Source organism: Conger conger, chromosome 16, assembly GCF_963514075.1.
Source record: "Conger conger chromosome 16, fConCon1.1, whole genome shotgun sequence".
NCBI lineage: Eukaryota > Metazoa > Chordata > Actinopteri > Anguilliformes > Congridae > Conger > Conger conger.
The window spans coordinates 21,569,729-21,595,026 of NC_083775.1; the positions used below are offsets into that span (position 1 = coordinate 21,569,729).

The 25,298-nt window shown below is 44.4% G+C and overlaps 1 protein-coding gene across 2 annotated transcripts; it reads right to left on the minus strand.

Moving 5' to 3' along the window:
- Nucleotides 1–8,663: 8,663 nt before the first annotated feature.
- ldlra (low density lipoprotein receptor a) lies at nt 8,664–24,984 on the minus strand. Of its 2 annotated transcripts, none has more exons than XM_061223747.1 (18): nt 24,718–24,984; nt 20,002–20,127; nt 19,419–19,541; nt 18,871–19,239; nt 18,239–18,361; nt 17,291–17,413; nt 17,052–17,171; nt 16,317–16,442; nt 15,941–16,112; nt 15,495–15,722; nt 15,126–15,244; nt 14,702–14,841; nt 14,010–14,151; nt 13,311–13,463; nt 12,942–13,097; nt 12,491–12,568; nt 12,034–12,191; nt 8,664–11,855 (listed from the first exon to the last, which is right to left on the minus strand). In XM_061223747.1, the coding sequence occupies exons 1-18, from the start codon at nt 24,794–24,796 to the stop codon at nt 11,820–11,822; spliced, it is 2,571 nt and encodes an 856-aa protein (XP_061079731.1). In that variant the 5' UTR covers nt 24,797–24,984; the 3' UTR covers nt 8,664–11,819. The 2 variants fall into 2 exon arrangements, with proteins under 2 accessions (XP_061079731.1, XP_061079730.1); XM_061223746.1 differs by having other exon boundaries at nt 12,942–13,100.
- Between the last annotated feature and the right edge of the window lie 314 nt (nt 24,985–25,298).

A 25,298-nucleotide genomic window follows, 5' to 3' on the forward strand; every position in this document is an offset into this window, starting at 1 on the left:
TTTAGTAAGTTTCTTGATGAATGACAGCCGAAGACTGCTCTTGTGTCCCACGTTTTACTGTGATCTAATCTTTGAGTGAAGCAGTGTTGGTGCATGCAGCCAATTCGTTTATTTAGTCAGGGTAATTGGTGGAAACAAAAACTTGCATACACACCAGCCCTCCAGGACCGGAATTGCCCACCCCTGTTGTAAATGGACAGGCTTACAATTACTATATAAAGGACAAAAGTAGATGGAGAAATTTTATTTAAAAAACCTCTGAGGGGAGGCCATGCCATGTGACACCATCTGTAGGGTGGCTGAGTCTAGACCAAAATGTGAATATGAGGTGTTGCATTCTCTGCCATGGTGCTGTCTGTCCTGTGATCCCATCTCTACCCCCCACTACTCCCCCCTTCTGATTGAAGTGGAGAAAAAATAAAGAGCTGCTTACTCTCCCTTAAAAAAACTTTGTCTTTTGTGTTTTTGAAATGAAATCAGTCAGTGGTGGATCCTTTGATGAGCTGAGACCTGGCAGTGTGATGGGCCTCAGTCAGAGGAGCCAGATGAACTCTGCAGGGCAGTCAAACCGTGTCCTTCCCTGACCCGTGACCCAGGCCTCACCCCATGCTGCGCTAGCCCCAACACAAGAGGAAGACAAACACATTTGGCCTCCACATATAGGTCCGGCAACAATCCAACATCCACAGCTTATTCTTAAGATAAGTTCAGAGCGTGGAGTCTAAAGAATAAAGGAGCTTCCTCTTTCCGCTGCGCGCTTTCATCTACATCTTTAAGTTTATCACGTATTCAGCTCCCATGCAAATGCATGCAATTTCTATTTCAATGAACATCTGTTTATTTAAGCTAATATTCATGCTTTTGACTGAATATGTTTCTCTGTGCAGTTTGTTATTGTACCCCTAGCACCATGCACGCATTTGGAGCAGTAGCACTCCCCTAATACACAAATAAACGAATAAACCATTACATTAATGGCATTTGGCAGATGCGCTTATCCAGAGCAACGTACAGTTGATTAGACTAAGCAGGAGACAAGCAAGGTTAAGGGCCTTGCTCAAGATCGAATCTTATTGTGGCTGCACCAGGGATCGAACCACCGACTATTGCAGGTCCCAGTGATGTACCTTAACCACTACACTACAGGCCACCCACGGTTCGAGGTCCCACACAGCTGTATGGAACAATAAGTGCTGGGTTGGTCGTCAACGTCAGTCACACCTGAAATTCAAGCACATCTCAGACTCAAACCTGCAACCTCCTGCTGAGAAGGCCAGGCTGTGAAGCTTTGTCCTGTGCCATTGCTCTTACGGACCGCTCTGAATGAAGGCGAGCCGGGACAACACTGTAGTGTTCTGTGTTGCACATCAACTCATTGAGACTGTTCCCGAGCTGCCCTCGAGAGCTAATTATTTTACTGCTTATTTAAAAAAGGTCTGTGTACTTGTTCCCTTGTGGTTGTCATGGCGCTGCGCTCTGCACCAAGCAACCACTGATCTGTTTACTTGTGCAAACGTTCTGTTTGTACCCTGTTTCTCTATTCACCACTAGAGGGCACTCCAGGAAAAACACAGCAACTGCCGTTGGTAAATTAAGTGTCCCCACTTCAGAAATTGTAATACAAGTAAATATACTGTATGATATTGTCAAAACATCACCATATACATATACCTGTGCCAAAATAATATAAAATATCCTATTTAGTCAGTTTACATCAGTGGTTCCCAAACTCAGTCCTGGGGACCCTGTGTATGTTGGTTTCTATTATAACCAATCTGTTTCTCAATTGTGGTTGTTAAACACGTGTTTTAAGTTCTTTCATTTTTTTTCCCCCTTAGACTTATTAACACAATACAGGCTCATTATTATGTCTTTGAATTTACTCTGTCTCTACCAAATGTTTCGATTTAGTGACCAGGTGTATTGATTCACCTCAGTCTTTAATTTACTGAGTTAATTATTTTACATTGATTTATGCATCATTTGAAATACAGCACAATAAGCACTACGTGAATATTAGACCCTTTGTTCTTTATGGCATGCATAGCTATTTCTGACATAAATGTGGCTTAAGAGGGTAAATAATCCCTCAAAATATGAAAAGCTTCTAATTAAGAAAAATTCTGGGATTGCAGTTGTGATTGAAATGAAAACCAGCATCCCCTAGACCATGTTTGAGAAACACTGATTTATATAGTACAAAAATTAATGTACAATAATAAATTAAGTCATATTTGCCGTAGATATTTGCATATGCGACTGTATATAAAGGAAGCCCATCTTCCTTTAATTTTGGATTTAATGTCATCTATGTTATATATTGCTCTTTTTACATAATTACCTAGTCTGCACAGCATTGGGTGATTGGATCTTTACAGGAGTAATGTGCAACTCTTACACCAGCTTGTGAATTCAAGAATTCACTTATCTCGAAATGTTTGAGGGGGGTGCATTCCTCCAAGTTGACATCCAATTCCTTACTGTTATGTGTGTCATGCATGTGTAACTACCCACTGCATTCCATATGACTGCCTTAGTGGGCGATTGTGTTTGTTATTGTTTGACAGAATCAGTCCTGTCCTTCTACACACGTAGGTCTGTTCTGTGGGCCTAGCTTCCCCTTCATACACAATACTCATTGTTGATTTTTCCTGACCCCACCCCTTTACCATGAATGGAGAGTGGTGTGACAGAATGGCTCCACCCCTTTGTAGTCTTAGCCAATCAAAGGATCTCAATGTAGGAAATGGAGTGGGATGGGATCTCCAGGGGCAACAGGTCAAGCACCGTTCTCAGACTTAATTACAGACACACAAACACACACACACACACATACACACAAGACTGACCAGCAGCACCTAAAGAGGGTTGTGTAAATGAAGCCTTTGTCAGTGTTACACAGCTACCTGAGCTACCTCATCTGGATACAAAGCAAGAGATGAAGCTTTTGTACGCACTTACAGCCACACTGGAAAAAAAGCATATGTCCACTTGTCCAGCATAATTCCTTTGGGAAGAAATTCTCATTCAAAGTTTTTTTCCAGCAACTGGACAAGAAATTGGACGGCATAATTCTGTATTGACCTCAACTTTGGTTGTGGTGAATATGGGGGACACTATTAATACATTAAGCATATAGACTCAGTGAGCACTTTATTAGGTATTTATTACTTATTTGTCTTCTACTGCTGTAGCCTATCCACTTAGAGGTTTGACACGTTGTGTGTTCAGAGATGCTGTTCTGCATACCACTATTGTAATGCGTGGTTATTTGCATTACTCAAACTACCCTGGTGGTTCTGAAATACTCAAACCACCCTGTCTGGCCCCAACAATCATTCCATGGTCGAATAGTCACATTTCTTCCCCATTCTGACATGTGGTCTGAAAAACATCTGAGCCTCTTGACCACGTCAGCATGCTTTTATGCATTTAGTTGCTGCCACGTGATTGGCTGATTAGATATTTGCATTAACAAGTCTACCTAATAAAGATATCACTACGTGTATATTTGTATATGTACAGTACTGTGCAAAAGGTTTGGGCAGGTGTGAAAAAATGCTGCAAAGTAAGAATGCTTTCAAAAATATAAATGTTAATAGTTTATTTTTATCAATTAACAAAATGCAAAGTGAGTGAACAGAAGAGAAATCTAAATCAAAACAATATTTGGTGTGACCACCCTTTGCTTTCAAACCAGCATCAATTCTTCTAGGTACACTTGCACAAAGTCAGAGATTTTGTAGGCAGTCAGGTGTGTGATTAACCAATTATACCAAACAGGAGCTAATGATCATCAATTTAATATGTAGGTTGAAACACAATCATTAACTGAAACAGAAACAGCTGTGTAGCAGGGTTAAAACTGGGTGAGGAACAGCCAATCTCTGCTTCCAAGGTGAGGTTGCTGAAGACAGTTTAATGTCAGAAGTAATACACCATGGCAAGACTGAGCACAGCAACAAGACACAAGGTAGTTAAGATGCATCAGCAAGGTCTCTCCCAGGCAGAAATTTCAAGGCAGACAGGGGTTTCTAGATGTGCTGTCCAAGCTCTGTTGAAGAAGTACAAAAACGGGCAACATTGAGGACCGTAGACGCAGTGGTCTGCCAAGGAAACTTAGTGCAGCAGATGAAAGACACATCATGCTTACTTCCCTTTGCAATCAGAAGATGTCCAGCAGTGCCATCAGCTCAAAATTGGCAGAAACCAGTGGGACCCAGGTACACCCATCTACTGTGCCAAGAAGTCTGGTCAGAAGTGGTCTTCATGGAAGAATTGTGGCCAAAAAGCCATACCTCTGACATGGGCCCTTGAGCAAGGCCCTTAACCCTGCATTGCTCCAGGGGAGGATTGTCTCGTGCTTAGTCTAATCAACTGTATGTAGCGTCTGCCAAATCCCAATAATGTAATGTAATGTAACATGGAAACAAGGCCAAGCGACTGAACTATGCACGAAAACACAGGAACTGGGGTGCAGAAAAAGTGTGTATGGCCAACCCTATTCATACATTTGTTTTATGTAGTATCAAAATGTTAAACCGCCAAGGCCACAAACCCTGTTGGGTGAAACTAGTATGCAGTCTGGTCTTCATTGTATAGTGATAAAACAAATGAAATAATGAAAAAACCTATTAGCTCTCGGTGCAGATGGAAAATTAACAAATAACAACAGCTATGTGCACAGAGAAATATCTGCAACTTTGCAGTAAGGCGTTTCCACCACTATGGTCTTCTTTGTGCAGTGATGAAAGCAAACAGTTAATGTGGTAAACATAAACAGTGTGGGGAAACTCTTTGATCTCTTTGCCCTTTTAATCTAATGATCAGAAAATCCAAGAACCCTGGCCCACAGCAATCACTTTTGACTGCACACGAGTTTAAGCTTTGAACTTTTACGTTTGTCTACCTGCCAAAAAAAAAAATCAGTCCCATAGGTCTCCATATGCTTATCTAGCAGTCACACATGAGTGAAAGTCACATCAGGAACACATCTGTTTCATTGGTGCAAAATGTGTTGCCATCAAAAAAAAGAAGCATTGCTTTAAAATAATTAGGATAAGGACCGGACCACGTCCTTCAGGTGTCCCATTGCGGATTAAGCTAATCATTTATAAAAGTCTACCTCTGCCCACAATAGATGTAAATTGTCTCCCCCCCCACCCACCCCCAAGTGACACAGAGTACAGAACGCTATGTGAAGAATGGCTCCCTCACTCAAAGGAATGGCAGGGCACTGTGATTGTGTCTTTCTAGGCTGTCAGAGCAGGTCAGACTGCATTGCTGCACCATCCAGTTTTCTTCCCTGCATAAATCATTTCTCATCCCTGCGGAGGAGGGGTGGTTTCAGTAGACCTTGTCTCCTCTGATCAACCATGTGTCTTAGATGCAGGGCTGCCCAACCCTGTTCCTGGAGATTTACTGTACTGTACATTTTAACTTTGATCGTCTGGCAGTCTGAAAGTTGCCGGCTCGATCCCCAGCCCTGGGTGTGTCAAAGTATCCCTGAGCAAGACACCTAACCCCCAATTGCACCCTACGAGCTGATTGGTACCTTGCATGGCAGCCTATCGCCATTGGTGTGTGTGCGAGTGTGTGTGTGAATGGACGATTGAGTGGCATCAATTTTAAAGCTTTTGAATAAAAGACCATTTACACCTCATTCAGCAGATATTGAACCATTTGAGCTGCTTCTGAGTAGGATCAGGTGTGTAACTGGTGTTGAAATAAAAACTACAGGACCTACCTACCTACTTTGCAGTTGATCTGGTGGTCCATATCACAGCGAAGAAAGGGTAGCTGGAAGCAACAACAACAAGCTAGTCTGCGTTCTTGCAACTGACGCCACATATTTCGGTTAAAGATGAGCCAGCACATGAATCCCAAAGGAAAACCATTTTTAACACAAAGGAGTGACATTGAGCTAAAACAAATAATTTCAACCTTAAACAAACCAAACATTTTTGAAAGATAAACTACTTGCAACCTAAATAAACTGTGCAGCTAATGGGCTAATCGCAGTTAGGATTCATTAATGTTTCCCCCACTATCGTGATTGTCAGAATGATGTTTTGGTTTTCAATGGCTGACTATACTTGCATTCATAAAACTCACCCATCTTCACTGGAAATATGTAGTAGGCTATATCATTTCGTGTCAAGTGTTATGTGTAAAATAATGAGTTAAATTGTTTTTTTTTTTGGTTTTTTTTCAGAATTGCGTTCCCAATGAGGATGTTAGAAAACGTAGCCGCTAAGTCGGCTTGCAGAGGGATCAGGCAGAGGGATCTATACATGAGCCTACCTATTGGCTTCCTCAGAAAGGTTTAACAGGAGAGATGCACCATTGTCCATTTACTCCCGTATTGTTGCAGGTTTGTCCGGCCTCGCCCACCCTTTGCAACCGCTGAGCCCCATAGTATCAGTTCAAGGAAGAGAAATAGAACCCACTGCACTCTAGCCAAAAGGGAAGCAGGTTTATTGCTTTTTCGTTGTTGAGGGTATTGAACATGCCGTTTGAGAACAGCTTGAATTCTATTGATGTCTCACCCCATTCGCCTTTTTCTTTTGTACTTACTTTGCCTTCCCCTGGTGGGAATAGATTATCAAACGCAAAATTGTTTAATCTGGATTTATTCAAATTTTCTTTGGCAAGAGGGACACATTGAATATTTGTGACATTGGCCCGAGGTGGCTGGTGAACTTAAGTGACACAGAGATTGATATAAAACATAAAATAAAATAAAAACTTACTGCACGGTTTGATGTGTATGATATGCAATCATTACAGTTCTGATTTCACATTTTCGTTCTACAAGTCTAAACTTATTATTGTGTCACTTTTCTGTAAAATGAATGGGTTGTATTCACAATCATAATTATATTAATTTACATTATAGTCTAATGTGGCTATATTGACAGAAACCCTTCCAAAAACAAAACCATCCATTAAAAAAAGTAAGGATGAAATACTGAATGTGTATATTCTATATATTCCACTTAATAGGTATACCTTTGCTGGTACCCTTTGCCACCAGAACAGGCTGAATTATTTGTGCCATGGATTCGACAAGGTGCTTGGAAACATTCCTTAGAGATTCTGGTCTTGCATCACACAGTTGCAAATTTGTAAGATGGATATTCATGAATCTCCCATTCCACCACATCCCAAACGTGCGATATTGAATTGAGATTTGGTGAGATTTCATGAGAAGGCCATTGGAGTATACGAAACTCATTGTCATGTTCATGGAACCAGCTTTTGATGATGTGTGCTTGGATATGGTGCATTATAGGGATGTGGCCATATAGGGATGAACATGGTCAACAGCAATACTCTGGTAGGCTGTGGCATTTAACAATGCTGAACTTGTATTAAGGGGCCAAATGTGTGCCAAGAAAACATTCCCCACACCATTAGACCACCACCAGCAGCCTGAACCATTGACACAAGGCAAAATGGATCCATGGATTCATGTTGTTTACACCAAATTCTGACCCTACCATTTGCACGACACAGCGGAAATCAAGATTTGTCAGACCAGGCAACATTTTTCCAATCTTCAGCTGTCCAGTGTTGGTGAGCCTGTGCCCACTGTAGCTTCAGTCTCCTGTTATTAGCAGACAGTAGTGGAACCTGGGCTGTGGCCAATCCATTACATTACATTAATGGCATTTGGCAGACGCTCTTATCCAGAGCGACATACAATCTAAGCAGGAGACAATCCACCTCTGGAGCAATGCAGGGTTAAGGGCCTTGCTCAAGGGCCCGACAGCTGTGTGGATCTTATTGTGGCTACACCGAGGATCGAACCACTGACCTTGCGGGTCCCAGTCATGTACCTTAACCACTACGCTACAGGCCGCCCAAGGTTCAAATTGCTGTGCACTCAAGAGATGCACTTCTGCACACCACTGCTGTAACCTGTTATTTGAGCATTTCTGCCCACTCTGTTAGCTTGAACAAGTCTGGCCAGTCGCTGCATAATTGTGTTAACTGTGTTTTTGGCCACAAAACCGCCGCTCGCTGGATGTTTTGTTCATCACACCATTCGGTTAACTTTGGCGACTGGAGTGCATGAAAATCCCAATAGGGCAGATTGGAACCACCATGACTGGCAACATGGTCAAGGTTGCTCAGATCATGCATCTGGCCTATCCTGATATTTGTTTGGATAAGAAATGAAACCTCTTCTCCATGTATGCATGCCGTATATAGAGCATATACTGTACTGTATATAGAGCTATATCTTGAGTTGCAGCCACACAATTAGCTGTTGGGAGGAGCAGCCTTTTTGCATTAACGAATAAAGTGGTTAGTGAGTGTACATGCTCTGTAATAAATCTGTAGCCCTCCTTTTACTTCAAATGGCCCAGTTTATTTTGAAAGAGCCAGTCAAATGATAAAAAATGCCTAAGATTATCCAAAGCTTATTGGTGCAGATTAACATATGGGGCGGGATAATAGAAGAATATTAACATAGAAAAAAAAACATTTTCTGGACTGAGAATTATGGTTGTCTGTAAAACCGGATTAGAATTTTCTCTCTAATGAATGCACACAGTCTCAAATTTTTCAGTGTCAAAAACAGTCAAGAAAATGTTGAAGACATTGAAGTGAATTGGACTCATCGAAAGGACAAAAAAAATACCATTCACACAAGGTTTAGTGGTCTGAGCTCATATTTTAAAATACAATAAATCAACTTAGTTTGCAAGTATAAAACAGCTGTGCGATTTACCATATTTACAATGTGAATTGTAGGATTCGATAAATAAATACATTACAATATACTTCAGAAACCTGTCAGTTCTGCTTTTACCTATAATAGGAGCCATTACCCAGAGATCAAGCATGTATGTTTACATTGTATATGCAAAAAAAAACAGTAAAAATACATACTCAATATTAAGTACAAAGTGGACTGCAAACAGCAAGCAAGGCAACTGGTGCAAACTGGTACCAAAAGATATGAAGCTAACAAAGGCCACTTAGTTTTTCCTGATGGAATGTTCTTCACAATGGGGCAATCCACATGATTGCATAGCCTACTGGATGTGCTTTTCAACCTTCAACATGTATTTTTCTTAAAGCCTTTTTCTTTCAAGTGACAGATTGACAGGACAGCAAGCCGGCTACTGGCCTGAGCTTACAGTAGGCTGTAAGTGTCAACTTCCTGGCTTGCACAATCTCTAGCGCCATGCAATCTACAGTACTGCAAGCATACTGTGTGTGAAAACAGTAACATGAAAAAGGGTATTTAGGTAGGTGGTAGGCCTGTCACCTGCACACACATACTTAGAACAATAAATTAGCTCTTACTGTCAAGACTACGGCCCCATTTTTAAGGCATTATTATCAACAGCCAATAACTACATTCATTGAAAATCATTCAATCAATTCTTCAGGACACCGGAATTACCTTCATTAAAAGATGAAAAGAGAATGAATTGTGGTGTATTACAGCTTGGCAACATTATCAATATTTGTAGAATCACAAGAATAAAAATTATACTGACATATACAAATGGCAGATTTAAGGGTTTAATCTCACAAAATAGTCAAGCAGTCTAAAATAGAATGAAGCAAATAATGCGATGTAGATTTTGAAATAAATAAAAAGCATTTGTTTATATACAATGTTTGATATTTTAAAGAAAAATGTACAGACTCAACAGTACAAGACTAGAGATGTGCAAAGAAAGCTATTTACATATAAACAAAATATTTACACATTCATATTCAGGGCATGTCATTCAGATTCAGTTTTAAATGGCTTATATCAGGTAAATCCCCCTCCTTGATTTGCATTAATAAAGACACAGTGGTTTCATCTGCTAGGTACTTTCCAGACAAGTCACCAAATTCACTCCTGCAGCTTACAATAAATGGTTACTATGACTAGAAACACATCGTCCTACCACCACTGTAGTACACAGAGACAATTCACAAGATCCATATCATACACCTGACCTGTAAACTCAACACCTTGCCTGAAAAAATATCTTTCCTCATCATTTCACATGTTACCCAGCTACAGTCAAACATTGTACATTCTCACAATAAAAATAATCTTTAAAAAAAAAAGTTTTATTGCAGGATACTAAAACCTGAACTGTTTAGTTTGGCCAAGCAGTTTTACTGGTGAATTTTAAATGTGCCAGTCATTTTGGCTTTCATTCTTGTTGACCAACAGATACCAGTCATGAAGATGGAAAAAAAAAACAACAACTAATGGTCAGGCGTGGGAACCATTTGCAAAACGTAGGCCCTCAAAGCATTGTGCCAGTTCTTTGGCATATACAATAGGGGTCACAGGTAAACTGTTTTTTTTTTTTTTAAACTACATTTTTTTTACGCACTAATGCGGTTTAATGCAGGCACGTGACAATAGTCTTGATTGGTCTACAGGACATATCATCCTTAGAAATGACAGCAGCATCTTACGCCCCACAGCACATCTTTAACTGGTGTCAGTGATCATGATTCTGAGTCTTGGAAACAGCCTTTGGCCACATTACACACCTTTAAGGCTTACAGGTTCTTGTCAAGCAGAAAATGTTGAGTTTAGACACTTTTGCAAACTATAAAAGCGAGAACATTTTGGATGGGACAGCATGTGATCCAACACTGGTTTATAGGAACACGGAAATTCAGAAACGCATACAAGGAACTCAAAGCTGCCTCCAGGTTAGCACGTGACAAGCGCGAAAGGACGAGGAAAAACAACTCAGCCGAGCAAACCCTCCAACACCCACGCGCATACCCTGTTCGCCACCGATATTCTTTGGGACAGACATAGATAATCAAGTAATTCCAAAAGGAGCTTTGGCCTTGGTGCATCTCTGCCTCTGCTTCTGCCGATGTGAAACACTGCCCGAATTATCAAGCCAACTACGAGATGGCATCACAAGGCAAACGAGGATCGCTCGAAAGGTCTAGAGTTACACCGCAGCAGGTGAAAACCTTTTTGGAAAACACACACAAAAGTAAAGCAATGCCAATCTTGGTACAGAGATTAAATTCTAGAGGTCAGAATGTTAGAATGTTCACCACTTCGCTCTGCACTCAACCACATTGATTATGTGCTTCATTCGGCTAGCCCTCCATTTGTAAACAGGTTCATTTGGAGCAGAGATCATTGTAACTTTGTGTCCCCATATTGCACAAAAACAACTCTTGGATCTAAATAATATTACATTTGTTTCTGTTGGTTTTAAATAATAATAAAACCCTTCAAATGAATCTCAAGCTAATGCAAGACATGATGTATTTAGATATAGGCCATACCCCCACCCGCTGAAAAAATACAATGGACAGAATCAATATTTACAATAACACGAAAAGAAAAAGAAAAATCGAACAAAAAAAAAAAAGACCTTCATAATTTCAAGAGGTGCAGCTGAAGACATGTCTCCAGGTTTGTTGAAACCCACTGTGCTTTCAAGGCATTTCAACGGTTGGCAATTCAGGCTTGGGAACACCCTGCTTCATTCTTAAAAAGTTCTGAGTAAAAAAAAAAAAAGAAGAAGTGAAAGATGTGGTCTGTATTGTTTTTGCTTCTTTGGTTGCGATATTCTCACTTCTTGCTTGCAACCGTTGGAGCTGCAGGCAACCGGAACGGATAGTGTTTTTATCTGTTTCTACATTACTTCCGGAGTCTTTTTCTCTTCTTTGGCTTCTGGGGCCGCGGTAGAAAAATCCTTGTTTTTGCAGAGGTTCTAACTAAAAGATCTCAGAGCAGCATGTGAACACGACCTTCATCTCTCCTCTTCGGATTCCCTGTGCCAGATTTTGTCTCTCCCGCAGGGAATGATACGTCACGCCATGTCTTCATCCAGACTCACCTTTTGCCGCTAAAGAAGAGGTGAAAAAGAACACTTAGAAAAACCGTAAAAGCTTTAAAAAGTTAATATATCCAAGGAATAATACTTTGTATGTAAGAGCATGTGCAATTGAGTGTGTTTGTGTGTGTGTGTGTGTGTGGGGGAGCATGTACATAAGCAAGTGTGTGTGTGTACGTGCTGTGCTCACCGATGGGTAAGAGTATCCATCCTGGTTCCTGCATATGTGCACCTCGTCCTCTGTGGTTTTCTGGTAGACGGGGTTGATGAAGTTGATGCTGATGGTGTTCTTCAGCTTCCAGTTCCTCCACAGCATGACAGCGCCGACAGCCACCAGACACAGGGCCGCTGTGGAGAAACGAGCCCCAGTCAGCAACCAGAAGACTCCCCCGAATCCAGTCTGAACGCGCGAGACGTCTGTTCAGCCATTCTGGCTCGAGAGTTAAACTCGCCATTGGAGCCATTAACCGGGAATTTGAACCTGCTGCTCCGTATGTCACGGTGGGAGGAGCGGAAGTCTCATTCTACCCCTCGAGTCCAACACTCAATACCTTCTTTCCCTGTCACATGACCATTGATTTCACTGACTGCCCAGCTGCTTTCTCTTCAGTAAAGCACTTCAGGACACAAAAGACTAAGGTACTCACCAATGGGAAGCACTATGTACAGGGCAGTGGAAGAGCTCTTGTTCTCATTGGGTATGGCAGCTAATCCATTGGGGTTCCCTAGAAAATTGACACAGAAAGGAGAAAAGTCAAGGACACACGGTCTCTCCTTTGGGAGCCAATGAGGCTTTCTTCCCATCCACACAAGATGCTGTTGTCCATCAGGGTTGGGGAGTCCTGTCATTTCACTTCAGTTTTCAATCACAAATTGTGGAAATACTCATTGATGTAATGTGCTATGAAGACTTTTTTGAAATTAATAAATTGATTTTGTATAATTTCAGCATAACTGACTGAATTCAAATTTAAATGGCCAAACCTGGCTACCGACTACGGCAAGCCTCACATTCAGAAAATGCCCTGCGCATCAGAAATAAGAGAGGCATGAGAGGACTTGAGAGCATTTTTGTAATTGAAGGAGAGCAATACAAACCTTGACTGCCAGTGGCCTGGGACGTGGTGGACTGAGGGAACTTTGCCCAGTGCGGATTTGCAGGTATGGTGGTAGAGGGGTGAGTGGGGCGTTGGGGCACGCTTGCCGGTGGTGTGGCAGCTTCGGCAATGACAGGCGGGTTTGGCACACTACCAGCTGCTAGGGGCGGGAGAAGGTAAAAGGATGAGAAGTGTCTTCATTGGATGTTAAAGATAATGACTAAGTGTGAAAATGTGTTTACATGAGTGTGTGTGTTTGTTTAAGAAGAAGTGAATATCAGAAGACAGAAGGGGAAACACCCTTTTCTCACCCCCTAATGTAATCCTAACCCCAAACACACAAGTGTAAAAGAACTTTGACAGGACTGACCTGGCACGCACTTCCTCATGTCAGGGCCCAGGGTCTGGTGGTCGGGGCAGGCACAGGTGTATTTTGCGGAGTGCTCGTTGATCTGAGGAGCAGGCAGGCAGAGGAACTCACACCCTCCGTTGGGGATTTTGCTCGCCGTGCACCAGTTCACACCTGACGAAAGAGGAAAAGCGGGATTTAGCAGGCGTTGCACAAACACGTGTTTTCCCATCGTGACTCAAGTCGATGTCCATTGCTTTCCATGGAAGCTGCCCCCATTCTTAATCCATTCTGTCATTCCCACCCAGTCTACCTGCACACCAGATGCCTCTGCCTTCTTATAATTCATCTTTCTGTCATTGTCTCATTGGATGAAACTTAAGTGTTCATGAAGGTGGTTTGGTACAGATCATCCATATCTAATGCAGCAGCACAGACATTACTGGAACGTCTTTATCAACCAGATCCAGGATTACCAACGTACAAATGACAAAGGGAACGTCCAGGAGCTAGCCATGCCATTTGTAAATGTAATATCTGCTACAGTACGTACGGTTCCGTGTCTCTACGTCAGACATGGTGACTATTTTCAGCTCATTTGCTCATTTGAAGGTTTTAGGCCTGGTTTTTTCCTCTTTTTCATTAATTTTCTGCGACAGTATTCAGTAAAAAGCGCTATAGGCATTTGGTGTGATTTGAAATGACAGTCTGGGCCCTTACCTGCGGGCTGCTTCAGGTTGTGGTACAGGACAATGTCCTCAGGGGACGCCAGGTGCTCCACCACGGCGGTGATGTTACCTCCCGTCATACGGTTGGCGCTGAGGATGGCGTTGTTGCCCATGTCGGTCCAGAACACTCTCTCCTGCAGGAAATACAGGTCACCTTCATCAATACACCATCCAATCAATACATGTATAACAATCAAGCCGGCCCGATAACACCGTCTCGGGCAGAAATGATACCCCTTTATGGTGCATACGTTACTCTGTTTTGTGCATTTACAAAGGAAAGTGCTGATGTGTTTGGAGCAGTTTATTAGTTAATCAGTTGAATAAGAAAGACAATTTTTGGAAACTAAAATGCGGTAACTCTCCCCCCCACAAAAAAATGTCAGAAGTTAATTTTTTCATTTTCAGATACATCATGCAGGCATTAAATATCTGAAATGAAAACCCTTTGAACCACCTGGCAAACAATGTGGGATAAACCCAGCTGAAACCCCAGAGGCAGTAAGCAGGCAGCACGTGAAGCCTTAAAACCTCTTACCGCCCTCCCCAAACCCACTGTGGGCCTCACAAGCCTCCCCGGGAACATTCCTCCTGCCGACCCCAATCTCCAGTCTTAATTCTGCAGGGATATTACGGGGGAACAGAGCTATACGGACCACCCGCATCCCCAGCGCGCGGGCTCACCTCGAAGACGGTGAGAGAGAGCGGGTGTGCCAGCTTCTGCTGATCCAAGATCAGTGTGTGACGCTGACCGCCCTGCACGTCGATACTGGAGAGGGTGTGGAGCTTGGAGTCCACCCAGTACAGCCTCTGGCTCAACATGTCTGAGACAGAGAGAGACAGAAGAGAGAGAGCGAGAGCAGAGGGAAGAGAGAGGGGAAAAGAGAGATAGAGAGATGGAGACAGGGATAAAGAGAGAAAACGGGTGATACCGGTTAATCAGGTCTGGGCAGATGGCACAGAAAACATCCACGCCTTTATGTGCACCAACTATACTATACCCCCAGTGTACAAATGAACATTGTTCTTCTCTCTTGCTCAACAGTCTGTAAGGTCGGAAGGTGAGGGGAGGGGGAGGGGTCCGTTTAGGTCAAAGGTCGTCACTCACCAAGGGTGATGCCGTTGGGCCACTCGATGTTGTCCGACACCAGGGTGATGCGGTTGGCTCCGTTCAGCCCGCTCTTCTCGATTTTGGCTGGGGTGCCCCAGTCTGTCCAGAACATGAAGCTGCAGAACAAACGCAGTCAGTGCCTGTTCCAAACTCAGCAGATAACAACCATTTTACTCCTGTTCTTTTCTTTTTCCATTTATTTGGAATGGGTTTTAATTCCAAAACTGAATGCTAAAGACGAGTCAGATTATAACCCAAATAGTACAGTCCCACTAAAACCAATAGTTAAACTTTTTCACTCCATCTCTTGCCTATGGATTGAGCAGCCGGGTGGCTGGGGGGGGGGGGGGGGGGGGCACTGCTTACTTGTGGGAGGGGTCGACCACAATGGCCCGTGGCTTGACCAGGTTCTGCTGGATGAGCGTCACGCGGCGGGACCCATCCACGGTCGCCACGGAGATGGTGGCGTGCATGCTGTCAGTCCAGTACAGGTTGCCGTGGATCCAGTCGATGGCGATCCCTTCGGGCGCCTCGATGTCTTTGCCAATCACAGTGTTGTGGTGGGAGGAGTTACGAGCCAGGTCCATATGGGTGCTGAGAGGAGGGGGAGGGGAGACGGGATTAGCCTTCAGACACACACCGTATAACAAAATGCACGTTTGCTGAACAAGAACTGGAACAATATATGCTTTCAACCTCCCCACCTCAGCTGTTCTGACACAAAATGGCTGCCATGCATCTCCCAAGTCATCTGAGAGAATAGCGATGGTGGTGAAGGGAAAGGTGGGGTGACCCAGGTGGAGTGCTCTCACCTGTAGATCTTCTTCTGGGACAGGTCAGACCAGAAGATTTTGCGCGTTGGGATGTCCATGTCCAGCGCCACCACGTTCTTCAGCTGAGGGATGAATTGCGTGTACTCCCGACTATCCAGCGTCATCTTCCTCACCTCGTGCCGATTGCTGAAGAACAGGTAGGCCACCGAGCCTGGGGAAGGGGAGCGGGGGCAAATACGTCAATGCTGCATGATACAAGGTCAGCTCACTGGAGTGAAAAAACTTTTACAAACTATATATTGTAGAACATTGTTTTATGGAAACAAATTTACATGAAACAAAAGCTTTGATGTATCTAGGGTGGATGAAAAACACGGAAATGTGTAAATCTCCCTGGACTGGCGCGTCCACTCACCGATAGCTTTGCAGTCGCTGGTTGCCGGGTCCAGCTGGTAGCCCTCCTCACACTCGCACTTGTACCCGCCCGGGTGGTTGACACAGATCTGGCTGCAGGTGTCTGGGCTGAGACACTCATTTATGTCTGTGAGGGGAGACAGTGGCAGAGACAGAGCGATGCGTCAGGGGTCAGGGGTCAGCATTGTGGCAGGAGGTTCCCAGGGATGGGCCATATTTCAGACACAATATTTGAAATGTGTATCTGCATGTATTAATGACGGGTTGCCTGCCTCTTTTTCATAAGCTTCAAACCCCTGTGCCACATGAAAAGCAAGCTACCCTTCCACCATCTCCACCAATACATTTTCAGGAGGCACATTTCGTAAGGTAGGGCATAGTGGGGTGGAGGTGTGGGGGAGGCTGCTGACTCATTGAGGGCAGAGGTGACTGATATGGGGCTGGGAGCTGGCTGTGCGCATCACTGACCTACACGGTACCACCAGGGAATGGCGTGTCGGCCAAAACAAACTCAGTAACTAGGTGGGGGGGTCTGCCAACTGAAGTCTCAGATAGCCCCAATGCATTTGGCCCAGCTCTCAAACATGTGCACAAAACCTGCTGTTGCACAAACCAAACAGCCTGGTATTCACAGCTTATCGTGACTTCTGTGGGTAGGGGGATAAGAGTGTATATTGGGGAGCTGCAGGCCCTGGCTTGGGTGGGCTGGGGGGTAGCTGGGGGAAGGGGGCCTTACCTTCACAGCGCTTGTCGTCCACCAGTCGGAAGCCGGCGGGGCAGAGGCACTGGAACCCGATCTTCAGGTCCTTGCAGACGTGGGAGCAGCCGCCATTGTTGCGCAGGCACTCGTCAGTACCTGGGTCAGGTGAAGAAAATGTCACATGAGAAACCAAATATGCAACAGGCCTAAGTGAGTTATAAAAACACAGTTGGATTAGTTCCTGGTTCCGCAGTAAAACGTGGCGATTCACTCACCGCACTCCTTGAGCGGCTCGTCAGACCAGTCCCTGCAGTCGCGCACTCGGTCGCACACCTTGTCTGCGCTGATGCACTCCCCGTTACGGCACTTAAACCTGTCCGGTCCCTCGCATTTGCTCACTGTGGGGGTGGAGGGGGGATATGGAGGGGTTACGGCCGGTTCCTTCCGAAAAGCAGGTTCAGGGCCCCAGCAATGCACAGCCGACACAGATTTACAGTACAGTTACTCCACAGTAACTCCACAGTAACCCCACAGTAACCCCACAGTAACTTCCACAGTAACTTCCACAGTAACCCCACAGTAACTCCACAGTAACTTCCACAGTAACTTCCACAGTAACGAGGCGGCCTGTAGCGTAGTGGTTAAGGTAAATGACTGGGACACGCAAGGTCGGTGGTTCTAATCCCGGTGTAGCCACAATAAGATCCGCACAGCCGTTGGGCCCTTGAGCAAGGCCCTTAACCCTGCATTGCTCCAGGGGAGGATTGTCTCCTGCTTAGTCTAATCAACTGTACGTCGCTCTGGATAAGAGCGTCTGCCAAATGCCAATAATGTAATGTAATGTAATGTAACTCCACAGTAACTTCCACAGTAACCGCACAGAACTAACCCTGTTAACAGGCCCAGGTTTAAAAAAACAAAAAACAAGAAAAAACCTTAGGTATTATTATATTAATGTAAATATGTTCCCATAATGCATGGCTGCGGGCGTATTAACTGAAGACATTTTGGTTAAGTACCTTGTTTTTGGGCCCGCAGCTTTCTGACTACAAACATACAAGGAGAGTGAGTCTGGTGGCATGGCCAGCCGCTGACCCCGAGACCCAGAGGCTAATCCTGCCGTGGCTGGGTCTGGTCGGGCTCTGTGCGCAAGCAGCCATAGAGAGGCCTCGGCTCCAGCTTAGATCTGAACTGACTGGACAGTTTGGGCTGGGGGGACTCACCGTTATCGCAGCCCAGCTCGTCACTCTGGTCCCTACAGTCGTACTCGCCGTCACACTGCCGGATGCCAGGGATACAGGCGCCGTTGTTACACGGGAACTGGTCCGGCTGGCAGGAGGAGCGACCTGAAAGGTAAGCGAGGGGGTCAGAGGTCAGAGGCGGTCAGAGAGGGTCCTGCTGTGCCACTTTACCACCCCACCCCACCCATTTCTACTGCTGCCCCCCTGTCCGTATCTGGACAGGGGGGCTGCACACCACAGATACATAGTGGCTTTATCAAGAGTTTTTGCTAAATATAGCAGGTAATGTGAAAAGTATAGCCAAAACTATACTGCAGGGTATAACATAGCAAACGGTACAATAAACGTAACAGCAAGGGCTATAGCAAACAGTACATACACTACAGTCTACTAAATACGACAATAAAAGATATATCAGAGGAAATTGTACTGCAATTCAGGGAATGATATGGTATTTGTATGTGTTGGTACATGTACTTATGATTGCATGATGGGCTGATTGCGCTCCATCAGTTGAAAGGGTAATTACCCGGGTCTATAAAGGACATGTAACAGACATGCTCATATGAAGGACAGATGCCCTCATGCCCGTGCGGTAGGGAGCAGGCACTCACTGCAGTTGGCCTCGTCCGATTGGTCCACGCAGTCCGGGGCCCCGTCGCACCTCCAGCTGCTGTGCACGCACTCTCCGCTGGCGCAGCGGAACTCGTGGCCGGGGCAGGCGCCTCGCGGGGCGGGCGTGCCGCAGTTCTGGGGCCACTCGTCCGAGCCGTCGAGGCAGTCGGCGTCCCCGTCGCAGGCCCAGAGGCTCGGCACGCACTTGGAGGAGTTGCAGCGGAAGGAGGAGCTGCTGCAGGTGGCGGGCCGGCAGGACGCCTCGTCGGTGCCGTCGTCGCAGTCGGCCTCGTCGTCGCACACGAAGGACACCGACACGCACTGCCCGCTGCCGCAGCGGAACTCATCGTCCGTGCAGCTCCGGGGCACTGAGGAGAAACAGCCACAGATTTCACACTTCAATGTCCTGTTCCGTTTCCCTCTTTTGTATGTTAAAAGACATTTTACGCAATAAATCGAGTTGATTTGAGGTGGTTATTTTTTCGTGTTGAAGTTACTGGTGGCGTAACCGTTGGGAGGCGGAAGGAAGGGCGGGCCCCGCGCTCACCACATTGGGCCTCGTCAGACCCGTTCTCGCAGTCAGGCTTCCCGTCACAGCGCCACGCGTCTGGCACGCACCGGTTCAGCGGCCCCCCGCAGCTGAACTCCGCCGACGAGCAGGTTCTGGCTCCTGAAGAGGGAATACGCACAGGGCGAGAGTGAGACCATCGCCGTCCGATCGTAGAATAATCAACTGTCCAAGTAGCAATACCAGGGCTGGCATAGAAAACCCGCCCCGAATAGTAAAATAAAGCCAAACCCACAACAGAAGTGATGTCGCAATGTGAAATACGACCAAGCTGTGTAAGATTGTGCTGCTGACCGCCTCTTCATATGACCAACTTCCACTGCGGATTTGAGTTTTAATTTCTGCGACTTGTAGTTACTGGGGTAAAGATTAAGACTAAAGATGAATAATATACTTGATTATGAATGGGCATTCTGTGCCTACTTGGTGAAATTGCATTTTTGAATTCCTGAGACTAACATACATCCGTACATCGTTCTGTACACTGAATGTAATGTAATGTAATGTAATGTAACGAAACGTAATGTAATGTAATGCACTGAGGGGGGGGGGTGTAACTCACGGCAGGTTTCAGGAAGCTCGTCAGTGCCATCGCCACAGTCGTCCATCCCATCACACACCCATTTCTGCGTGATGCACTTCCTATTTCCACACTGGAACTGCCTCGAGTTGCAGGTAACTGCTCCACCTGTCGAGTAGTGGTAAGGTCAAGAACCTGTTTCCAGTTCCCTAAAAACCCCCAAAGCCTGCTCTGTCATTTGACAGGGGACGTCACATCATATGCACCCAATCGAGAAATGGAAACTCAGGGGCAGAACTCATGCTTCTTTCAATTAAGTTAATGTTTCAACGGGTACATAGTTGCAACGGTTTAATTATAAATCTATACTGTTTTACATTACAGCTCTGTGGTTAGCTAAGCTCACAATGATGCACTCTCTGAAACCTAAAGCCAGGAAATTATTAATTGCAACAAGAGCAGCACAGCGCTTGTGAGATCAACGCAGTATTGCTACAGGAACAGGATGTGAGCTATGTGAGCTGGAATGTTGGTTAATCGCATACTTTCCCATCGCCAGGGGAAGCTTTTTCTAAAAGGAGTTTAACCAAAACAACAGCCCCCAAATTATTTTAAATTTGAACAAAAATTTTAAATAACAGCCTGCCGTCTTTAAAAAGACCATGTATGGGTGAGGGCAGTGTGGTCTTCCAGCTTGAATAAATAATTAAGTAGCAGGTCACTGCTGTGGGGGAGGGGGAGGTCATACAATGGCAAACAAGATGGGGGAGGGAAACGGACTGGTCTACACACACATACACATAAACACCCACGCACACATGCACGCACATCCACCACAGTGAGCATCCCCATGACAAAGGACATCGCCTGAAAACAACTGACTGTACAGAATATGAACTGTGACAAGGAAACGCATCTTCTTTTCATGCCATGAGAAACCCCTGAGTGAAGGGAGGAACAGGCTCAAATTGTTCAGCTCTTTGACATTAAACTAAGGCACTCAGCCTAACCAGCACACACCCATTTGTGTTTGTCTTTCAGAAGGGAGTGACGGGCACTACGACAGCATAGGTATCAACCTCGGGGGCATGGAGAGCGGGGAAAAAAAGAGCTAAATTTTACCATTGACCAGCCACCCCCTCCAAGCCCTGCATATAGACATACCACTTAGGCACAGGATTATTACTGTATTAGTGATGCTATCACAGGCCCCCTGTACAGCCTGCGTCCTGACAGTGAAGCAGTGCCTAAGGCAATGACATATGCTATGTATGGTGACTCATAGAGCTTTTTGCCAAGGGAGATTGGTTCCCTGGCGAGAATCTCCCATGACGACGTATTTTGCGCTCCTTCAGGCATCCAAACACTGACAATAGGCACCTGTTTCCAACAGAGAAAAGAAGGGGGAGGAGTCTTAAATCACACCACCACTCGGCAATTGCCAATCATAGAAGTTCCCCTTAATTTATTTGCACAGGAGCACTGTGACAGGGGAGGGGACGTTTTTACTGGCCAGGAAGAAACTGTCAAACCTCTGAGGTCACAGACTGGTGTGTGATGACTAAAATTGAATAGAGGAGAAAAAGAAAACGCAGAAAGCAGAAACCAAATTAACAGGCATTCAGAGAAGGTTAGGTACTTATGTGGGAAAAGTACCTGCCCCAATCTATTCCACCATAGTTTGTGTCACCGTGAGATTATGACTATATCACAGTGGGGTTTAGCAGACCAAGGGAAAAAACACCATGTTGCTGATTGATCATCTGACCACCCTGTTTACATGAATGATTTAATTAAGGAAGAACCCCACTGCACAACTGTATTTTCCAAACCCTCAAAACCCAGAGACAGACGATGGTGTGACCTATGACCATGTTGCCACTATGTTGCCACAGTCAGTACATTAAAGACACAAAACAAACTAAGAAACTTAAAAGTAAAGAGTCACATCAGCCAGTCAAATTATTTATTTTTTATGACTCTCTCACACACTAACAGGAAATATAGAGGTTTCAGTCAACAGTCATTCTGCAACTGAGAAGTAACCACATACTTCAGTGACTGTACGCATACCCTGAATGTCTTGTTGCAGTTGTGTGTTTGGTGGGTGTGTGTATGTCTGTGTGCAGACGTGTGAATATGTGAGTATTTGTTTTAGTGTGTGTGTGTGTGCATGCATATGTGTGTGTGTTTGTGTGTGTTAAAAAAGCAGCCCCCTTGACCCTGTATTCAATGGCTTTTTATCGCCTTCCCCTTCACTATATGTTCAAATGCCAATGAATAATCCAGTGGCAAACCTTTAACATGTTTTAATTCAGTCCAGTTAAGTCTCTCCTGCTGCCTCCAGGCTCCACAGGAATTCTCCCAGGTTACTGAGCATAAACCTGGGTAAAGATCAGTGACTGTGCATAAGCCCCTGCAGTTCACCAACGATTAGACACAACACCTCTGCTCTGAGCAGGTATCCACAGGCTCTGAGAAGTAAAATGGCTCCAGTATACAATTTTCTAAAGAGCCCTTTCAATGTCGAGGTGTGGTGTCCATTTCTCAAAGTGGACTTGTTGATCTAACACCCTGAAGGGGTTCTGCACCTGTGGGTTATTCTCTTTTTTCTTTTTGCCTGATTTGCTTCATCAGACATCCCACTGTGCAATTTGTTTATTTGTAAGCGGTGAATCACTCCTGATAAGCACACAGGAAATCGAACAATGCAAATGAATGCCTTAGATGGTCAGTAATTCTTCTGAAATGGAAAAGATAAAATAAAAATAATGAAAAAATTAATTCTGGCCTACTAATGCAATTTCTATTACATTTTGGAGTTAATCATTCCCAAATAGAGTTGTGTGTAAATACATAGCCTAAACATTGATAAAGCATTATGTCGTCTGCGGGCAGTGTCACGTGTGGCTGCAAAGCGCCATGCACAACTTCGACTCAGCTTCAAAAGCTTCGCCATAGAATTCGAAACGGGTCGGTGTGGTTCAGAAGGATTCCTGTAGGCTATAATTCTGTCATTCAGTCCTTGCAGGAATGCGAACCAGTACATTTAATCGCGATAGCAAAAACGACTTCATAAAATATATATGAAACAGGAGCATAATAGAGGGATACTCTATACTTTACACATAATGGCGCTTGACTGTGGTAGCCTATATTTCACATGGAACAATTTTAAGTATCGCAACAAACTGCGGTGTATGTGACATGATCCGACGTCACACTTGTTTACGTGGTTGAAATAATTTTCTGGCCCATTTTGTGCCGCCAAATTATATATTTTCAAAAGTGCTAAAAACAAATAGCATATTAATGGTTGTTGTCGTAATACGGATAACGAGTTGCAGGCGTAGACGCATTCACTCTCTGCGCGCGTACTTCCCCGACTTGCACGTCCGGGAAGTAAGCGTGTGCCTCGAAAGGGCACACCGTTTTACAGTAGCTATACCGTACTAAAATGGGAACCGTATAACAGATAAAGAAGTCCCTGTAGCTACGGGTATATCGTTTCGTTACTTCAGACTCAACATCTAAATTCCTTAAAATAGTTCCGCCTTTAAAGCCCTTTGAAGTGGCTGGTGCATACTGGGGAATTTAGGAATTATATATTGACATAAACTTCTTTTGACATAAACAATTGTTCTCCAGGCACAAACGAAACACAAACTAATTCAAGATCAAGGAGGTTTTTTGTGTTGTGGCCATTATCCAACCTTATCTGCCCCTGACACGCCACACCCTTAAATTATCGTTCTACACATCAAGGCCACCAGGAAAGATGGGGGGGGAATTGTTGGAGAATGACATTATTTAAGCAGCACGCTAGCGACAAATGGACTGCCAAATATCTGATATATTTGCAACCGTATAGCTACTTCAAATTAGAAGAGATGAGCCACTGATATACAGCTTATTCTGAGAGCCGGAACTGACAGAAATGGTAGAACTGACTAAAATAATATTGCTTTGCTATAAAGGCTAGCTATTGCCTAATGTCCACGCAAAATTTTCTCACTGTGAGCCGCGCCCCACTAGCCTACTGGAAATGACAACCGGACTTTCCGAAGACCTCGTTTGACATCGTACTACAGGATGCTGGCAATTTAACACATACCTCTTTCTGATTGGCTATCGAATCTCACGTTATTCACGAGAGAACGAATCAGAAATCGGAGGGCAAGGCCCATTCATCCAAACGCCGGTAAAATAAACACAACGCACAGCAATCACCGGCAGCCTGGGTAACCGAACAGCCAGTAGCAAGTCAGACTAATTTCTTTAAGTGAGAATTCTTCGGCCACTTAAGTGATCTACACTTTTTCCTCAGTAGTCTGAAAACCTGTCGCGTCCCAATGGCCAGTTATGGGAATTTAGCTACAACAAGCTTGCCCGCTAAATAGTTGCACCAAATGCTAAGGAACGAATAATCACAGCTAACTAGTAGGCCTAATAAGCCATTTCAATTCAACCAAAAGCAGAAACCAACTAATCTATCTGCAAAGCTACATCATTACGATTTCATCAATATGGCCTATAATCGGGAAACATATGCAAACAATAAGAAAACTATAGGCAACATAGTTTCCACTAGGCATAGGCTGCAAAACATCTTAGTTAAAACATTAGCCTACTTGTTCCCAAAAATTAGTAGGCTATTTTAAAGTAACGTAATAAACGTGACATTAATTTAGAATATACTTGCAATCGAACGTCAATAAACAGCCTGAAATATATTTGACAAAACACGTAATGACTTACGAGTTTGGACAAGGCAGGTCATCAGGACAACTGCATTCAATGCCAGTCCAATAGCCTGCATCCGAACTGCCGGCAGCATCTCCGTTACAGCTTGTCTTGATTCGTCAGAAGGTAATTTTATAGTTGAGAGGTGAGCAGGTGTAACAGGAAGATTTAAATCTCACTTGTTGTAGCCCCCTGCTATAACTAGGGTAATGTTGAGGTAGGTCTACACACGGGGTACTGTGAGGTCGACTAGCGGGGATGAAGATGCCGAATATAACATTGGGAAACAGAACTGAACCATTTCAATGTGGTCAGGGTATGGGCGGGGCGGAGAGAGTGGTGTGATAGTTTGAAATTTGCTACCTCACCCAGGAGGCGGGACTCAGAGGCGCACCATACGCATATTTGAGTTAACCCTTTACAGTCAATGTGAGGGCGTTTTATCTTTCATTCTTTATCCCCCACCCCCCACCTCTCATGTTACGTGGTGTTGAGTCAACTTGTCTGTTTCTGAAACAACCTATTTCCATTATTGCAACAGGTTATTCTAAATAGGCCTAAATGGTTACCTACAAAAATAAATAAATGCATGAGCT